This window comes from Sapajus apella, unplaced genomic scaffold (assembly GCF_009761245.1).
Source record: "Sapajus apella isolate SASKATOON/1434 unplaced genomic scaffold, GSC_monkey_1.0 scaffold58, whole genome shotgun sequence".
NCBI lineage: Eukaryota > Metazoa > Chordata > Mammalia > Primates > Cebidae > Sapajus > Sapajus apella.
In genome coordinates, this window is record NW_022436998.1 from 2,823,042 (window position 1) to 2,839,358 (window position 16,317).

The 16,317-nt window shown below is 35.3% G+C and overlaps 1 protein-coding gene across 10 annotated transcripts in view; it reads right to left on the reverse strand.

Annotated features, from left to right (window-relative positions):
- EXOC6 (exocyst complex component 6) overlaps nt 1-16,317 on the reverse strand; it is a 216,707-nt gene that overhangs the window by 91,489 nt on the left and 108,901 nt on the right. For all 10 annotated transcript variants that reach the window (XR_004258977.1, XM_032245517.1, XM_032245522.1 and 7 more), the window contains 3 exons: nt 12,674-12,783; nt 10,384-10,495; nt 9,432-9,566 (listed from right to left, as the gene is read on the reverse strand). Coding sequence is in view for 9 of the 10 variants with exons in the window: in XM_032245517.1 (XP_032101408.1) it covers nt 9,432-9,566; nt 10,384-10,495; nt 12,674-12,783 (357 nt within the window). In the remaining variant the exon portion in view is untranslated. The remainder of the gene's footprint in view (nt 1-9,431; nt 9,567-10,383; nt 10,496-12,673; nt 12,784-16,317) is intronic.

Sequence of the window (16,317 nt, forward strand, 5' to 3'; positions counted from 1 at the left end):
CCTTTAGATGACAGGACAACGATGATGTGAGGTTTGGGACTGTGACCAGGCAGTCATTTTGCTACCAGACTGAGAAAACCTAGAGCTGCTGGGAGCTACTGGGCCACCATAAGTAGTCTGACAATGATGACAAAATTGCATAGAGTTAAAAGATGGAGAGACTCTGGGTCCACAGTGACATCTACTGAGTAGCAGTCCCCTATCTTTGGACATCTCCGTGTCACTGGCCAATAATTTTTCCTTTCTTGTTTAAAAAAGTTTGAGTTGGGTTTTCCTTCAGTTCTTGTCAATTTTCTGTTAATAACCCTGATTAATATGAGTATCTTAATTGAAACATTTATTGAATATTTAAGAAAAAAGTTACATTTAATTTTGCTCATTTGGAACAAGGGGAATACATCTATATTTTTATGAGCCTTAAATATCTAGGCAAGAGATGAAGTTAGAGCTATCACAATAAAGGTGTCCTCCCTAGTTAACTTCTTCCTGCTCTAATTCAATAAACAAAATTCCAATAATCCATGCTCTTGACATAAACATTTCTAATATCAGTTACACTGCATATAGCATCCAACTCATTATCCAACGTCACTACTAATGCAGAAGGGAAAAAGCAGTAAGACTAACCAATGTAATCTATTATTTCATTATGATGGAGAAAAAGTTGTGCTAATAAAATGGACAGAGAAGCCAATTAAGAAATTATAATTTTTTAAACAATATATAATTTCCATTCAATATCTTAAATGTCAATGTGTCAGTCAAAAGAAGTTGTTTTATTCTTTATATTCTTTATATTTAGTACTTAAAATCAACCAAAAAATAAAAGAGGGATTTGCTTGCTATGCTTCTCATTAAATGAGCAAAAAGTAATAATTCACCTGGCTACTTTTCATCAGGTTTTTTCATTATATGATATTACTGTGATTTAAAAAAAAAAAAAAAAGAGTATTAGGCTTTAGGATATGTATTATGCCTTATACACATGCAAATCATAGATTACCATATGATCAATACTCTGGGTAAAACAAAGCTCAAGATCTGCTCCACAATGAACTAAGAAATCAAAAGTTAAAAGCCATGAAAAGCATGTATGAGTTGGAAGACCTGAAGTATCACAAAGTTCCAGAAATTGCTCTAAAAGATTACCCTGCTGGGTACAGTGGCTCTCGTCTGTAATCCCAACACTTTGGGAGTCTGAAGCAGGAGGATCACTAGAGCCCAGGAGTTTGAGACCAACACGGGCAACATGGTGAGACCCTATTTCTACAAAAAACAAATTTTAAAAAATTGGCCAGGTAAGATGGTGTGCACCTGTAATCCCAGCTACTAGGGAGGCTGAACTGGGAGGATCACTTGAGCCCAGGAGATCAAGGCTGCAGTGAGCTATGATTAAAAAAAAAATTGTTTGTTGTAAAAAGAAATACAGTCACCATGGACTATAAATCAGGGATTAATAATATAGTTCTAAAGTAGGTAGGTCACAAATAGTATACTAAATGTTCTATCACAAATGTAGGTTACTGTAAGAATTATGTTTATTGTATCAAAAACAATTTTCACAGGTAATTACCCAATCTACAGTCCTCTGCTCTACCAGCTGGGCATCGAAGGGTGCACCCAAAAACAATTTTCAGAGGGAAATCCAAAGTACTTCTTAGAGAATTAGATAATGCAAGGTGAAGTATCAGTTAAAAAGCTATGGCCCAAGTAGAGCTGAAGATCAAAATTTAAGTAAAGGAAACTGATACTAACTGCTTCTAGAAGAAATTACATTTTTCCCCAGAATATACATTCAAAACACATGTAAATCAAACATTATTTTTAAACAAAAATAAGCATCCTTATTAACATAAATTGAATAAATATGATTTTATACTCCATCTTCTGGGTCATTGTCTGAACATCTGAATGTAACTTCAGCTTTCTGCCTCCTGTGCATGGGTTTATACCAATTCTTCCTTCTCTTCATCTCTGCTGATTAAAATCCTACCTATGCTCCAAATTGATACAAATACTTCAATGCCTTCAGGGTCCAGGCAGGTAACAAGAATGAGTATGGCAGGCAGGGTATTTATGGTAGGCAGGATGATTATAGAGTTTGCATCTCATCTAAAAGTATGCAAATTCAAAACATTTAGAAAAACTGCAAAACAAAATCAAATATGTCTACAGGACTAAATTCATCTACTACTACATACGGTTGTTATTTGTCTGTAGTTATCTGCTCTTCTAGGTTAAAAGAATCCTAGTGGTTAAGAATCATTCCATGCCTTCCCCTCAGCAACTAGCACAGTACCACAGAAATACATTGTAGGGCTGGACAGTGGCTCACACTTGTAATCCTAGCACTTTGGGAGGCTGAAGCAAGAGGATTGTTTGAGTCCAGGAGTTCGAGACCACCTAGGCAATACAGTAAGACCCTGTCTCTACAAAACAATTTTTTTTAATCAGCCAAGGTGGTAAAATGGGCCTGTAGTCCTAGCTATTTGGAAGGCTGAGGTGGGAGGATCAGGAGCCCAGGAAGTCGAGGCTGCAGTGAGCCATGATCAAGTCACTGCACTTCAGTCTGGATGACAGCACAAAACCCTGTCTCAAAAAAACCAAATATATATATACATGTATGTATGTATATGTGTGTGTGTCAGTCATTCTAGTCAGTTTTATATATATATATATATATCAATATCATATATACGTATGTGTATATACACACACATATGTGTATGTGTATATATGTATATACATATATGTGCATACATCTACACATACATATATACACACATATACATTTTTGCTCAAAAACATCATTTAACATATGCTCCCAGGTGAAAAATGACACTTAGTTTAGACAAAGGAATTACTGCTTTGTTTACAGGAGTATCTTTTGGCTTTTGTCTAAAGCCTTACTTTAGACAAAATATTTCATTTCTTGTTCCTTATCAAAGTGGCCTGTCCTAGAATAACCTAAATCTCTCATAGAGCCACCTGCTAACTACCTCACTTGTAGAGGGAAATATAGATTTTGAGCTATAATCAGTAACTGGAATAATTCAAAATCCAGTCTTTGGATTATCTGAGATTGTCACAGGTCACTGTAAACTAAATAATTCTCTAATTCTCCAACTACCTAAGTTATCTCCTTTTCCTTTTTAAAAACCAGGTGCTATATTTTTACCTTTCTAGTTTTCAAGGGCTTTTGTACCTCAAAAGTGTTGACAAATAATGACTAGTGGCTTTGTGGTAGCATCTGCCACTCCTGAAGTGGTTGTTTTTGTCATCAGGTTTGCAAATCATCTGATATAAATATCTTTTTTAAGTAGTCCTCAACCATTTGTCTCCCTGTCCCTACTCTTTCTGCTTTCTTTATAAGTAGCATTTGCTATAATTAACTGATTACTGATGATATTTAAAAAAAAAAAACAACAGAAAGCTGAGCACTCCTGTCTTGAGGTCTCTACATTTTGTGACCCTCCTCTTTTGTTTACAGAACTAAAAAAATGTTTTTATTTTTTCTGTTACCTTTTGTGTTTTTGGCAAAGTAGCATTTCCCTTATTTACTTTTCTGTTCTATTTACCAAGGGATTCTAATTAACTTATTCTATTCCATATATATTTGTTACACAATCTGCTTTTGCCTTTGGTTGTTTTCTAACTTACCTTTTAGGATTTTATGTCATTCAAATGTATTAAATCAGCTGTAAGCATGAAACTGCTTTATATACGGCCCTCTCCAATGGGGAAGACCAGAAAAGGAGAAGTTGGTGATAAAGGATGACAAAAGAAATAAATGTCACGTACACTGCCTTTTTAAAATGGCAATCAAATTGCGTACACAATACAAGAAATCTTACAAAGGAACACTCCATCAATAAAAAAGCGTATAAGTAATCAGAAGCCGACATGCAATTAATCAGTCAAGGAGTAATTTTACAAGTGCCCTCACAAAGAAATAAATCAACTTTACATATGTAAAACAACATAACAATTATAATTAAAATGAAAAAATTTTAAACTTATTAGTTCTAAATGTTTATGCCAGTTTCTGAATTTATATCTTTACTACTAAAAATTAAATAAATATAAATTATATTTTACCCATATGGTAACATCTCAGAGGTCACGCATCCAGTCAACAACCAAGAAGAAGGCAAAAAAAAAAAGTCTCTAAGTAGCCAAAAGTGATACAGTTCACACACTAATAAATAAGGTGTAGTAAATTCTATCATGGAATACCGTACTGAATTCAAAATAAATAAACTACAGCTACATGCAACAACACAAATGAAATACCCCAAGTCATGCTGAGTGAAAGAAGTCAGACACACAAAAAGATGCACTCTGTTATGATTCCACTTAAATAGAACCCAAAAAACAACAAAACTACTCTGTGCCATTAAAAGTCAGTACTGAGAGGAAAAAAGATAGTGACAAAGGAAAGGAAAGAGGAAGGCTTCTACAGTGCTAGTAATGCTTTATCTCTTGACCTCATAGGTACAAGTGTGCTCACCTTTTTTTTTTTTTTTTTTTGCAATTTAAATAGACTATTTTTTAGAGTAGTCAACAACAAAACTGAGCAGAAAGTAGAGATTTACTACATACCCTAAAAATTCCAAAGTCCACAGTAGATACTGGATTCACTCATGGTATTTTACATTCTATGGGTTTTGATGCATGTATTCACAATTACATACTTTTAGGGCAGTAGTTTCACTGCCCTAAACATCCTCTGTGCTTCACCTATTTATCCCTCTGCCACTCCCTCACTCCTGGCAACCATTAATTTTTTTATTGTCTCCACAGCTTTGTCTTTTCCAGAATGTACATAGTTGGAATCATACAATATGTAGCCTTTTCAGATTGCCTTCTTTCACTTTATGTGTTTAAGTTTCCTTCAAATCACTGGCTAGATAGCTCATTTCTTTTTAGTACTTAATAATATTACACTGACCAGATATCTCAGGGTTTATTTATCCATTCACCTACTAAAGGACATCTTGGTTGCTTCCAAGTTTGGGCAATTATAATAAAGTTGCTATAAACATCCATGTGCAAGTTTTTGGGTGAACCTAAGTTTTCAACTCCTTGAGATAAATACCAAGAAGCACAATTGCTGCATCACATGGTAGGACTGTGTTGCACTTTATAAGAAGCTGCCAAAATGGTCTTTTAAGGAGGCAGTAGCATTTTTGCATTCCCACCAGCAATGAGTAAGAGCTTCTGTTGCTCCACATCCTTGTCAGCGTTTGGTGTTGTCACTGTTCTGGATTTTGGCCACTCTAATAGGTGTGCAGTGGTATCTCATTGTTTTAATTTGCATTTCCCTTATGACATATATGGAATATCTTTTCATATGCTTATCTGGCATCCCTGTGTCTTCTTTGCTGAGGTATATGTTAAGGTCTTCGGCCCATTTTAAAATCAATTGTTCATTTTCTTGTTGCGTTTTAAGAGTTTTTTGCATATTTTGGACAAGAGTCCTTTATCAGATAAGTCTTACGCAAATATTTTCTCCCAGTCTGTGGCTTGTCTTCTCATTCTGTTGACAGGGTCTTTCACAGAACAGAAGTCAAAAATTTTAATGAAGTTCAGTTTATCAATGATTTCTGATTGTTCCTTTGGGGAACAATCAAGACTAAAAAGTCATTGCCCCACCCAAGGTCATCTTGATTTTCCATGTTATCTTCTAGGAGTTTTATCATTTTGCATTTTACATACAGATGTGTGATGCATTTTGAGTCAGTTTTTGTGAAGGGTGTAAGGTCTGGTCTAGATTCACTTTTTTGCATGTGGATGTCCAGTTGTTCCAGCACTATTTGTTGAAAAAACTATCTTTGCTACATTTTATTACCTTTGCTCCTTTGTCAAAATTCAGTTGACTACATTTATGTGGTTCTACTTCTGGGGCCTATAATCTTTTCCATTAACCTATTTGTCTGTTGTTTGTCCAATACCACATCTTATTCATTACTACAGCTTTATAGTAAGTCTTGAAGATGGGTAGTATCAGTCCTCCAACTTTGTTCTTCAATACTCTGTTGGTTCTTCTGGGTCTTCCGTCTCTCCAGATAAAGTTAAGGATCACTTTGTCAACACCCACAGAAAAACTTGCTGGGATATTAATGGGGAATACATTAAATCTGTAGATCAAGTTAGGAAAAACTGACATGTACCATGTCCTTGGTCCACAGGAAGAGAATTTCAAGCCCTTAAAGACAATTTACTACTGTCACTACAAACACAATCCTAAAAAGCTTTGCTACAGAGTCATTAGCAGACCAGAAAAAAAAAAAAAAGGCAAGTTAGAAAAAGAATCAGAAATACATTTCTTCTAGGCATTTACAGTTGAAATTACTGCCAGGACTCAAAAGAAAACTCTTCAGAGTAGCAGGTTCAAAAAGCTCCATGGAGTCATGTTAAAGATCCCTGATGCCAAAGAGAAAGAACTGAACTACTAAACAGGTTAGAAAGGGAATGGTATTTCTGTTTTTTCCCTCTATACTGATGCAAATGTTTCCACTTAGGAGAAGTCTTATATTAGCTTTAAGTAGCTCTCTATTTGAGTATGAGTTAATTTCAAAAAAATGAGGTACTTTTTAGTACTTAAAATGACCATATATATCAGGGTTTCTTTAAGTAGTTCCTGAGGGCAGGAACTACTTATTGAACCTCTTTTATATCACTTACAGATTTAGCAAACAAGGTAACAAGATGGTATATACACTATTTCCTAAAGTAAATATATATGACACAAGATCAGGCATTTTGCGTGTGCATGTGTAATTTTTGGAAAAGAAGCAAATAGAGGTATAGGTATCATTAGGTGCTTGTTTCCAGAATCATTAAGCAATCAAACAGAAACATGTTTTCTAGGATCACTGAACTGAAAAAAAAATCAAGCTAAGAGGCTAAATGATCCAATTGAATTCTATACTCAAGACTGTACTTCAATTGTCTCTGTGAAAGAGGCAACAGGCTATTCACTATGAATGGAAATTCCCCAGTGTCCCTCAGTAATTCACTTTATTTATTTATTTATTTATTTATTTATTTATAGATGGAGTTTCGCTCTTGTTACCCAGGCTGGAGTGCAATGGCGTGATCTCGGCTCACCGCAACCTCCGCCTCCTGGGTTCAGGCAATTCTCCTGCCTCAGCCTCCTGAGTAGCTGGGATTACAGGCACGTGCCACCATGCCCAGCTAATTTTTTGTATTTTTGTAGTAGAGACGGGGTTTCACCATGTTGACCAGGATGGTCTCGATCTCTTGACCTCGTGATCCACCCGCCTCGGCCTCCCAAAGTGCTGGGATTACAGGCTTGAGCCATCGTGCCCGGCAGTAATTCACTTTAATATTGATTAAACAATCCTCCCTGTTGAAGTGCTTCCCCTTATCACAGTTCGAGACAAATTCTTCTTGAAATAGACCAAATGATAGAACTGAAAAATACCTGACCTTAAAATATTAAGATGAAAACAGCTCTTGTTCACATATTAGAAAACAGAGAAGAATTTACTGAGTTCTATATGAAAACAAAACAATCAAATAAACAACAAAAAACAAAGATGCTCTACTATTTATAGAGTAGAACTTCATTTCTGGATTTCCAAGGAAATCCACCAAGGAGTATGCAATGGTAGTTGTGGTTTCCACTCTGGAATGACGAACCAGAGCTAACATTTCTAAACATTCTTTCCCAACAGGCAGATTTTGAGGAATACGGTTCCATTATCCCCTAATGTAAGATCATTATGTTCCAGTATCCTTGGTTCTTTGGCTTAGGACCGACAAGAAAAATTTCTTGAAGATCCCTAGAAATACAAGATGCTTACGCAATTCATGTTTTAATCAGAGAGTACTGAGTAAGCATATTAAATTTAATGATAACCATTAAATAGGCCTACAACTCTAAGCCTGAGAAATCCCTTCTTGACAGCGTTATGAATGACATATGGATATAAGGACAGAGAGAACAATAAAGAGAAAGTAGAGGCATTATGAAAAATCTAACATAAAAGCTAAGAATAAATTTGTCCTTGGATAAATAAGTGACTAAAAACTTGTAGCGTCTCCTCCTATATTATCATACTTATCACACCATATTGTTAAGTGTCTTTTATTATTTTTTTCCTCCTCTGAGCTTCTTGAGGACAGGGATACATTTCTGTATTCTCAGGGTCCAAACAGAGTGGTCAGAGCATGATTTATGTACAATGAATGGCTCTGTACTAAGTGTCTTCTTTAATCCTCATAATAATCATATGAGGTACTGTATTGTTACTCTTATTTTATAGATAAAGAAACTGGGATCATTTCTATTAAAGAACTTGCCCAAGGTCCCAGGGCAATCTAACTTCAGAGTATCTGCATTTAATCACTGAACTATAGTGTCTGAATAAATGAATGCTTGCTTTTTTAGGCTTCTAAGTTTTAATATCTAATTTTATAAGTCTGCTGATTCAGATATTCTGTATTTGTGTCTTATGTATTGAAATGACTATATGAGCTCAAGAGTCACCAGAGGAGCATAACATTTAGGGGCCAAGCAGATAATTCCAGGATCCCAGGGTTGTTTCTGGACTTCACACATTCAAAGTACGGTTAAATGTTAACATTAAATTAGTTATTTTTAAACACAAGTACATTCATTTTTTAAAATGCAAATTATTACAATATAATCTTAGGGGGTGATTGATAATATAACAAAAGTAGTTAAAGAGAATTCTTTTTAATAGGAACCTTAGCGCTATAAGGTTAAATCAGCAAGCCCATTTTACAGATAAGTGATCAGTATGTGGTTTATCATTAGTTTAACAAAATATTCAATGTAAGGGGATTTATATACACTAGACTAAGCCAATGTCTCATCTATGACTCCAAATCAATAAAATAATAAACTAGCTTATGAAATTATTTAATCTTACATTCTGCCTAAAACAACCATTAATTAATCCTCAGTATATCCCATACGTTATTCAAACAGAAATCTTTCTATCTGCAAAAGAGGTAGGACTTCAATGACATGTAATATTTATTTTTCTTTAGATCAGAACCAGTCAAGAAGGGAAAACAAGTCTATCTGTATTTGTCTTACATTTTAAATTTCTAGACATAAACACTCACATAAACTTAATTTTTAAAATGTGAAATATTAATTCAGATAGACCTATTCAGCACCACCATAAATCATCAAAACATGAACAAACCGTATATACACTGTAGAAAATACGTATACTTTTTTCCATTTTAATAAGATGTTTACAATGCCAAAAAGAAAATGGCATTTATCTGCTGATTGTTGACAATGATTATCTTTAATTCTTAATTTTTAAGAATATAATAGATCTTGCATGTAATAAAAACAGTCTTTAATTTCTTAACATTTGCTTACAGTGACGGAAATGAAAACTTTTGGTCAAATGTTTACATACCTTAAAAGTAGAAAGTCCATAAAGTCTTGTAGTATGAACAGTTTCTTGAGAAATATTTGTAATGTTAGTTATAAAGTCCTCAAGATATTTACAAGCTTGTTCCAGGTGTGTTGTGTTTATGATGATTTGCACCAGCTACAAAACACAAAATATATCCAGTAAAATACAGGATACGTGTATATAAAATCGCCTAATTTTTAAAAACAGGATTATTACTTCCAGCAACTGTACCATTTCTACATAATTACAGCATTACAGGATACAACTATCTGATTTTAAAAGCCTGCTGTAAATACTGCTTATGAATGATTATATATATACACACACACACATCAAGAGTCTAACTGCCAGTTACTTTAAACTAACTTTTCATAATATGTTTCAAATTTTAAACATTTAGCAAATAAAAAATTAGGATTTTGACTTTTCATGTAGCCTGGCAATCAGAAATCTAAATAGATGTTCTAACATCTTCAACCATCTATTATTCCCCATGTGAACCCTTTTCCCTCACGTCTGTTTTCCAGAGACAGGGTCTTGCTGTCACTTAGGCTGTAGTGCTGTGGTATGACTGTAACTCACTGCAGCCTCAACCTCCTGGGCTCAAGTCCGGACTAGCTAGGACTACAGGTGCTCAGGACCATGCCTGGCCAATATTATTCATTTTCTGTAGAGACAGGGTCTCACTATATTGCCCAGGCTGGTCTCAAACTCCTGACCTCAAGCAATCCTCCCACCTTGGCCTCCCAAGGTTCTCAGATTATAGGTGTGAGCCACTGTGCCTGGCTTCCTCACATTTCCGGAATTTATACTGGTGTTTTTATTTTGAAAACAAATCTTCTTATATTAATACACTTAAAACAGGAAGTTAGTTTTACAGAATGATGTTCAGCAATAATTTAAATTGTTTCATACAATGAAACATTTCACTATCTTTGTCTTTTTAACCTACCTCTGTCAAACCAATATGAGGTTTTCTAATCAGGTTCAGTAAACAGCTACTCAAAGTTCTGGTCAGCAACAGATTTGTTGATTTTCTAAGCATATCATCTATTTCTGTTGAGCTAAAAACAAAGATTGATATTATTAAACTTTCTACAAGCATGCAGTTAACATCCTAAATAATTTAACACAATTTGCTAAAACAATTTGTCCCAAGTGATTAGTTTATATCTTTAAATAAACTACAATGACCCATATTTATTAAATCACAAACTTCAATTTAACTTTGCAAAAGGGACATTTTCCACAAAGTAGAATATTCATTTATGGCATAATTTAAATGTATCCAATTAACAACTACAGAAAAATCATGGAGCACTTGGTATAAGGAAATAAAACTATTACTAAATTCCAACTCCATCATGGGATAGTCACTTTGTTGTTTTGTTTTATTTATTTATTATTATTGTTTCTGAGCCAGAGTCTGCCTCTGTCACCCAGGCTGGAGTGTAGTGGTGTAATTATAGCTCACTGTAGCCTCAAAGTCCTGGGCGCAGGCGATTCTGACACCTCAGCATTCTGAGTAGCTGGGACTACCACTGTATGCCACCATGCCCAGCTAGTTTTCAAATATTTTATAGAGATAGGGTTGTGCTATTTGCCCAGGCTGATCTCAAATTCCTCGACCCAAGTGATTCTCCCACTTTGGCCTCCCAAAGTGCTGGGATTACAGACGTGAGCCACCGCGCCCAGCCCCAAAAGACAGTCACTTTGAAAGAAACTTCATATACAACTACAGCTAAAAATTACAAATTGATATGAGCTCTTTCTAGATATAATTACCCAATTTAATTGTTAATATAACCAAGTTATCCATTTTAATTAAGATTTTTTGTCTTCAAAGAAATAAATTACCTTAAACCAATTTTAATGTAATGCAAAAAAAAAATCTATGATTTTCTTAACATCCTAAGCATTGCTAAGCTAACACTAAAAAACAGATTCTTTTCTCCTAACCATTAAGCCTTCAATTTAAGGAAATACTGTAATGGTTTCTTGGATACAGCCTCATTATCACAACCATTAAACTGTCCTTAGACCATGGATCATCCATCTCAGCACTACTGGCATTTCAGGATGAATACTTCTTTGCTGTGGAAACTGTCCTGCACATTTGGATGTTTGGCAGCACCCCTGGCCTCTACCCACTATTCCAAGTAGCACCCCTCCTGGGAACTGTAACAATCAAAGATGTTTCTAGACATTGCCAAATTTGTGGGGAGGAAGTGGTAGCAGGAAAACCAAAATTATCCCCAGGTGAGAACTATTGCCTTAGACATAGGCTAACATTTTTGCATCCCTTTACTTTTTATTAAAATACTACTTTTAAAAATTTGTGGGCCAGGCACAGTGGCATGTGCCTATAATCCCAGCACTTTGGGAGGCCGAGGTGGGTAGATTGCTTGAGGTCAGGAGTTCAAAACCAGCTTGACCAACATGGCAAAACCTTGTCTCCACTAAAAATACAAAAATTTGCCGGGCATAGTAGCATGCACCTGTGGTTCCAGCTAGTTGGGAGACTCACTTGAGCCCAGGAGTTCTAGGGTGCAGTGAGCCATAACTGTGCCACTGTATTCCAGACTGGGCAACAGAGTGAGATCCTGTCTCAAAACAAAACAAAAACAAAAAGAACTACCATTCAACCCAGCAATCCCACTGGGATATACCCAAAGGAAAATAAATAATTCTACCAAAAGACACATGTACCCATATGTTCATTATAGCACTATTAACAATGGCAAAGACAGAGAATCAACCTAGGTGTCTATCAGTGTTGGACTGGATAAAGAAAATGTGTACATAAACACCATGGAATGCTACACAGCCATAAAAAAGAACAAAATCATGTCCTTTGCAGCAACATGAATGCAGCTGGAGGCTATTATCCTAAGCAAACTAATGCAGAAGCAGAAAACCAAATACTGCATGTTTTCACTTATAAGTGGGAGCTAAACACTAGGTACACATGGATGTAATGATGGAAACAACAGATGCTGGGGACTACAAGAAGGGGAGGCAGGGACTGAAAAGCTACCTGTTGGGTACTATGCTCACTACCTGGGTGACAGGTTCAATCATACCCCAAACCTTAGCTTACACAATATGCCCGTGTAACAAACATGTACCCCATGAATCAAAAATAAAAGTTGATGGGAAAAAAAAAGTCATGGCATAAAAATAAAGTATTAATGTTTCATAAACAGTTATGATAAAAATGCATTTGTGGTTAGTAAACTTACCTCCGGTGTAGTGACTCTGAAAATTTAAGGCTGGCATAAATAAATTCTTTAACTTGAATGTAAATATGAGGCACTGACTGAGACATGGGGAATTTCTTTGGGAAAGATTGCTGTAGAAAGACAAAGGTAATATTGTTTTTGAAATTTTAGAAAAAGACATGCTAATCACCAAATATGTAAAATTAAATTGATTTCACACTGGAATAGTGAATACCTGCATCAAAAACTCTAATGTTAACGTTTCTACATTTTTGATATTTTATCAAAATATTTCTGAAGAAAATAATGTGGCACTTTACCCTTGTTTCTTAAATCATATTATCAGACTTCCAACAAGCAGAGAAAATACATAACAATACCTTTGGTGTATTCTGATGATAAGCACTCTGTCTACAGGAGATGCCTAGCTGTCTGCTTCTTTGTGTATGTATCATACGAGAGTCAGAGTGGCCATGAAAATTACAAGCTAGCTTTCTGGCTCAGAGTCATTAAATAATTCTACGACTCACTTCATTTACCTTCAGTGAAGGCTTGATGCCAATTGAAGAAGTTATCGAGTTTATTCCATAACTCCTAGAACACCTTATGGCATGTTTCTGACCTCTATGCCATTAAACACTGGTATGCAGCCAATGGCTTATATGGTGCTTCCTGGCTAAACTACTCTGTAAGTTATTATCCATTTGAAATTCTCAGTCTCTAAAAGGTAAACTTCTTCCAAGATAGTTACAAAAAACACCCCTCTTTTCTGTTTTATTAAGTCTACTATAATCCTCTATCTTCATCTTCATTGCAACCTTTTATATCAGTGAAAGTACCGTCACCAAGATCACCAATGATCTCACAGTTGTTCAATCCAGTGATTTCTTCAGCTCTCATGTTACCTGACTTTTTTTGAAGAATCTGACACAGCTGACCCACTCCTATTTAATTAATGATCTCTCCTTCCTTGGACTCCTGCCCAAAATGGTTTTCCTCCTTTTTCTCTACCTACTCTATTTCTCTTCCTCTAGCCATTACTTTAATTATTGCTTTAGCCATTACTTAATTATTGCTTAACTATGCTTTAGGGTTCTGTCCTAAACCCTCTCTTGCTACTATGTATACTTTCTTTGGATGATCTCATATAGTCTTATGACTTCAATCATCCTGCAAGTACCAATATCTCCAACTCTACAACTCCAGACCAAATCTTTCTCTTGGAAGTCCAAATTCATATATCTGCCTATTGGACAGTTCCATTTGGCTGTACCATTTGAGACACACTCAATAGGTCCAAAAGTTAAATTATCATCATTTTCTTCTAAATCTGCTCCTCTTGTGTTTCTTATCACAGTGAATGCTGCCACCATCTAAGGTAGAAACTTGGTTATCTCCGTTACCCTTCATATGCACATAATCACCAACTCCTGTTGCTCCCACCTCCTAAGCAACTCAAATCAGCTTCAATGACCATAACCCCCATTCAGGTTACATAACCCTCTTCTCTTATCAAGATAAATGCAAAAGTCTTCTAGGTGGTCTCCCTGTCACCAGTCCTACTCTTTTCCAATCCATTCTCCATATATTAGCCAGAGAGATCTTCCTAAACCACAAATCTTATGTTTTTACCACTTAAAATTCTTTCATGGCTTCCTATAACCCTCAGGAAAAAGGATAAACTCTCTAACACTGTTTAGTAGGGCCATTATGGTCTGGCCCTTTCTACTTCTCCAATTTACATCCCTTGAGCTTCATCTCTTGTACTTCAACCACTTTGACCTTCTTTACACAGACTTTTTGCATGCTGTATCCCCTATCTTAAGCAGTGCAAACTTCTGTGAATTACAATTTCCTATTTATCTACCCTCTTATTTTATCTAAAATAAATAATTTCTTATTTTATCTACCTACCTACAGAGTTTTTTTGAAACTCCGTCTCAAATAAATAAATAAATAAGCCACAAGCAGAGCTAGCACATGAATCTAGTCCTAGTCTAGTGCTCTTTATACAGACGTTAGTCTGAGGGTAGATAAAATAAATAAGAAATTGTAATTCACAGAAGGCTGCAAAAAGGTCTTTGCACCTTGACAGCAAAGACTGAAAATGTAGCACATAGCACTATGTTGGATATATAGTAGGTAGACGAAAAATATTCAAAATTATTTTAATGACATTAAAGGCAGAATACACATATGTTCTTATTTCGGCCAAATGATTCTAATAAAGTTAACATAGCTACCTACAAAAATATTTTTGCATGTATGTTTACTACTACTCCTTCATTCATAATTTATGTTGAAAATAACTCAAGTTGAGAGATAGTTGCATATATTTTCTAACAGATTTAATTGAAAATTATACTTAAACTAGGAAAAAATATACACACACAACCAAAAGACTTTATTAAATAATTTGAGATTTATTTTAGAGTTGTCATATTTCAATTTTCCACGTGACTATAAACAGTTCTTTTTAATAATGAGTAATACATAGACCAATGAATACAACTCCTAAGAACGTAATCTTAAGAGGTACTGCATATATTAGAAACTCTCTATAAGCAAAGTTAAACTTCCTTTTAATTCTAAGTCTATTTAGAATGTTTAATATGATTGGAAGAGATATTAGAGATTATTGAGTTCAACCTCCTCATTTGACAGATGAGGCACAAATGCACACGGAGGCTCAGTCGTTTGCCTATAATAAGCCACAAGCGGTCGGTGCAATGGTTCATGCCTGTAATCCCAGCACTTTTGTGAGGCCAAGGCAGGCGGATCACCTTAGGTCAGGAGTTTGAGACCAGCCTGACTAACATGGTGAAATCCTGTCTCTAGTAAAAAAAAAAAAAAAAAAAAAAAAAAAATACAAAATTAGCCAGACATGGTGGTGCACGCCTATAATCCCAGTTACTCGGGTGGCTGGGGCAGGAGAATCCCTCGAATCTACGAGGGGGAAGTTGCAGTGAGCTGAGATTGTGCCATTGCACTCCAGCCTGGGCAACAACGGCAAAACTCTGTCTCAAAATAATAATAATAATAATAATAATCATCATCATCATCCAAAAACAGAGCTAGCACATGAATCTAGACCTAGTCTAGTGCTCTTACACAGACACTAGCCTGAACAAATGCATTACCAGTAACTAAAACAAAACTAAGCCATGAGATGGAGAATATTCTGGTGATATTTCTTGACAGACCAACTTTCACTGGGCTTTCAAAAAATACAGAATTACAACAATTATTCTGGCCTGTTGTATTAAAACATGGCTAACAGGTATATGCAATGGCAGCATTAGCTACAATCTAGAAGTTATCCATTTAATTACCTGGTTCTGTATTTAGTGAGTAGTACAAATAATATGCTTAGTTTATGTATAAAAATATAACACAAATTTACAGTTACAATTCACTCAGAATTTGGTCTTGCTCATGCTTGAAGTGATACAAATGTAGAAAAGTACTAAATTATAAAAGTTGAGAAAATAATAAGAGTAATGAGAAAAAAACAAGAATAGAAAGTATACAAAAGTGACAGTTACAGGAAGTATGACATCTTTTTCTAATGAGATCTAATTCTACCCAAAGATACTGGATAGGTACAAGTGTGTATGTTTGTACGTATATGCACACACACATGCATTCATGTGCATTGTGAGAAT